Source organism: Colobus angolensis, unplaced genomic scaffold (assembly GCF_000951035.1).
Source record: "Colobus angolensis palliatus isolate OR3802 unplaced genomic scaffold, Cang.pa_1.0 Scaffold26, whole genome shotgun sequence".
Lineage (NCBI taxonomy): Eukaryota > Metazoa > Chordata > Mammalia > Primates > Cercopithecidae > Colobus > Colobus angolensis.
In genome coordinates, this window is record NW_012115821.1 from 14,712,303 (window position 1) to 14,715,589 (window position 3,287).

General features: G+C 33.6%; 1 protein-coding gene across 1 annotated transcript in view; it reads left to right on the forward strand.

The window, feature by feature from the left end:
* DENND6A (DENN/MADD domain containing 6A) overlaps window positions 1-3,287 on the forward strand; it is a 74,856-nt gene that overhangs the window by 32,885 nt on the left and 38,684 nt on the right. The window contains exon 3 of the mRNA XM_011947301.1: window positions 808-920. Within this exon, the coding sequence (XP_011802691.1) occupies window positions 808-920 (113 nt within the window). The remainder of the gene's footprint in view (window positions 1-807; window positions 921-3,287) is intronic.

The following is a 3,287-nucleotide window of genomic DNA, read 5'->3' on the forward strand; positions in this document are numbered from 1 at the left end:
AAAAAAATAAAATTATGTAAGTTCATTCTTATAACTCTGTTTATAAAAGAAAAAGTCAATTTCCATTAAAATTTTGTCTCTTTTTGAGTGAATCATCAGAAAGCTATGGTGCTCACAGCATAACTGTTATATCTTTTTGGATCTTGTAGATCTTTAGTTTTCTTAGTGAGCATATTGGGTAAGATGCTTGGAATTCAGTACAGTCATAGGTCAAGTTGGGGAATTTTATTTTAGTATCTTTGAATGTTACTACTGGAAGGGACTTTAGAGATTATCTAATAGTACTCCTTGATTTTGTTGACAAGGAAATTGAGGTGAATCTTTCCTCCAAATGTAACCACTATCCTTTCTTATAACAATTCTTTTCTTTATACTTTTATCATCCAGCCATGTATCTCTAAGCACTACAGTTTAGTTTTGCCTGCTTTCAAAACATTTTATAAAAGTGGATTTGAACAATATGTGTTCTTTTGTGTTTGGCATCTTTTGCTCATTATTATGTTTGTGAGTCAACATTATATGCAGATATATTCCAAAAATTTTTAATTACATGAGGTATATGGAATAGGAAAAAATAGTAAAGAGACTTAGGAGTTAAGATGCATGTTTTACTCTGGCTTTGCCTCTGACCAGCAAGGATGGCTTTGAGCAAGTCACTTGAACTCTTAGGATTTCCTTTTTTTCCTCCAAAACATGACAGAATGGGTTAAAATGATTGATAGGATTTTTTTCAGCTCTAAAATTGATGAAACTGGATAAATGTTATACTAAGCTATCCTTAATTTATTTCATTTTTATTTTCATTAGGTTGTCTTGGAGATACCCAGTTTTGTTTTAGATTTCGACAGTCTTCTGGGAGGAGGGTGTCGCTGCATTGTCTCCTGGATCAATTTGACAAAGATTTACCAGTTTACTTAAAGGTTGGAAAAGTAGTCATAGAAAAATGTCCATTTGAGAGGAAACTTTAGAACTCATTTATTCAGTTACCTCTGACACCATTCAGAAATATTTTGCTTTTGTTTTGCTGCTATATTATATAACTGAATTTCCTAAGTGAGTCTTATTCATAAGGATTCAGCATCTGAATGAAAGAGACTTTATACAGTTGCTGTGCTTGAAACATAATGTCATTGTGAATTATAAAAATGGATTAGAATGTTGAGGTAATTTTCTTTCATTTGTTAATAAACTCTTGAATTAGATTTGGGAGTGGAGTTGTACTATACAGTAAATATCTAGAGTTGAGGTAGCCATACTTGATGATAACATAGTTGTCTCTTTTTGATTTTTGAATAAGCCTTGTTTTAGTTATTATTTATTTAAAACATTTTAATAATTCAGATGATCTTAGAGCCTAGATTTTTTTTAACTACATGAGGAACGTTTTCATCTGGATGCCCTATCAGCACATCCAATGTGACTTGGACATAATTTGCCTGATACCAGTTTTTACAGTTTACCTCCCTGGTTCCACTAAGGGCAGAGATAATACCTGTGAAATGTCTCTTAGAGCCATCTCCTTCTTGCTGCCACTACTAATATATTCTTCCAACCAATGATAATAATAGCTGTTATTTGTTAGGGCTTTTTATGTTCTAGATACTGTATTAATAAGCATATATCATCTAATTAATCCTCCCTACAGTGTTCCAAGAGAGATCCTTTTGTAGATAAGGGAATTGCGGGCTATTGAGGATAAGAAATTTATCCAAGGACATCCCACCTCTTGTTTTATTCCAGCACAATATATCTTATACAGTGTTACCAGCTAAAGTGTACATATATATTATATAAAGTAAAATCTAAAATGACTGCAAATTGTTTAATGAGTAAAGAGGTTACTACTTCCTTGTCTTCACTTTTTGGACCTTCCAAAATAAGACCTTTATCCTATCAAAATTTCACCTTCATCTGCTTTCTATGTGTGCCGTATGTATGCCATATTTTAGTCCAACTGAACTATGTGCTTTTTCCTGAGATAGCATGTACTTTTTTTGTCTTTTGTGTTTTTACCAAAACTCCTAGCCCTTTCAACCTGGAATGCCTTTGTCTTTGTTTAAGTCATATCCATCCTTCAATTCCCGATTCAAAAACAGCTGCCTCCATGAAATCTTTACTCTTTGCCCTTGGCTTTCCTGTAACACTTTGTGCTTTTTCATGGTACCCACCCTCCTATTACAATAATAGTAATTTTTCTACTTTTTTTTTTTTTAAATGGAGTCTCACTGTGTCACCAGGCTGGAGTGCAGTGGTGCGATCTCGTCTCACTGCAACCTCTGCCTCCTGGGTTCAGGCGATTCTCCTGCCTCAGCCTCCTGAGTAGCTGGGATTACAGGCACATGCCACCACACTCAGCTAATTTTTGTATTTTGTATTTTTCATCATTTTGGCCAGGATGCTCTTGATCTCCTGACTTCATGATCTGTCCACCTCGGCCTCCCAAAGTGTTGGGATTACAGGCATGAGCCACTGCACCTGGCCTCATTTTTCTACTTTTCTTATCCCTCCTAAATCATGATATCCTTGAGGAAGAACTGTGTCTTATGCATCTTTTTGTCTTCTCTAACACTTAACCCTGTTCAAAGTAGGTAGTCAATATATATTTGTTTAAGGAATAATAATCAAATAAGGAACTGAGCCAAAGTTTACTCCATTAAGATGTAAATGCTTCTTAAATTTTTTTGAAATGCAATTACCTTTCAGATTGTATGTTGATAAACATTGTTATGCTTCATTATTATTGGGTTAATGTATAACTGACTATATAAGGTTCAGATTGTCATTTAACTCCTTTTATTTTCTCTCTTAAAATTGTATGTTAGGATACCTCATTTTGTTTTAAGATTGATCCCCTAATATGATAATCTCAAAATTGTAGGTAGAATTTTTTAGAAACTAAATACAACATTGGGGAAAACAGAATTTGACTGTTTTTTAACTTCAATCACCTAGTATAGAGACGAATAAAGAATATAAGCTGAGTAAGTTATGGGGGAAAATCTGACTTTAGTACTTAGATTGTGATTAGTACTTTGCCATCTTTGGGCAAGTTAGGAGGGGTTTTTTTTGTTTTAATTTTAAGTTTTTACACACATCATATGGACCATGTCAAGAGTTAGAAGGTTCTGATCTGACTGTTGCTATCATGATTATTATTTGTTGGTGGAAAAGCATAACTAGCTCTTTGTGTATATCTCATGTCTTGATTTGGGTTTATAAAGGAACCTGATGTTAATATTAAAAGATATAGATATGGATATAGGTACAGATACATATATATGTACCCC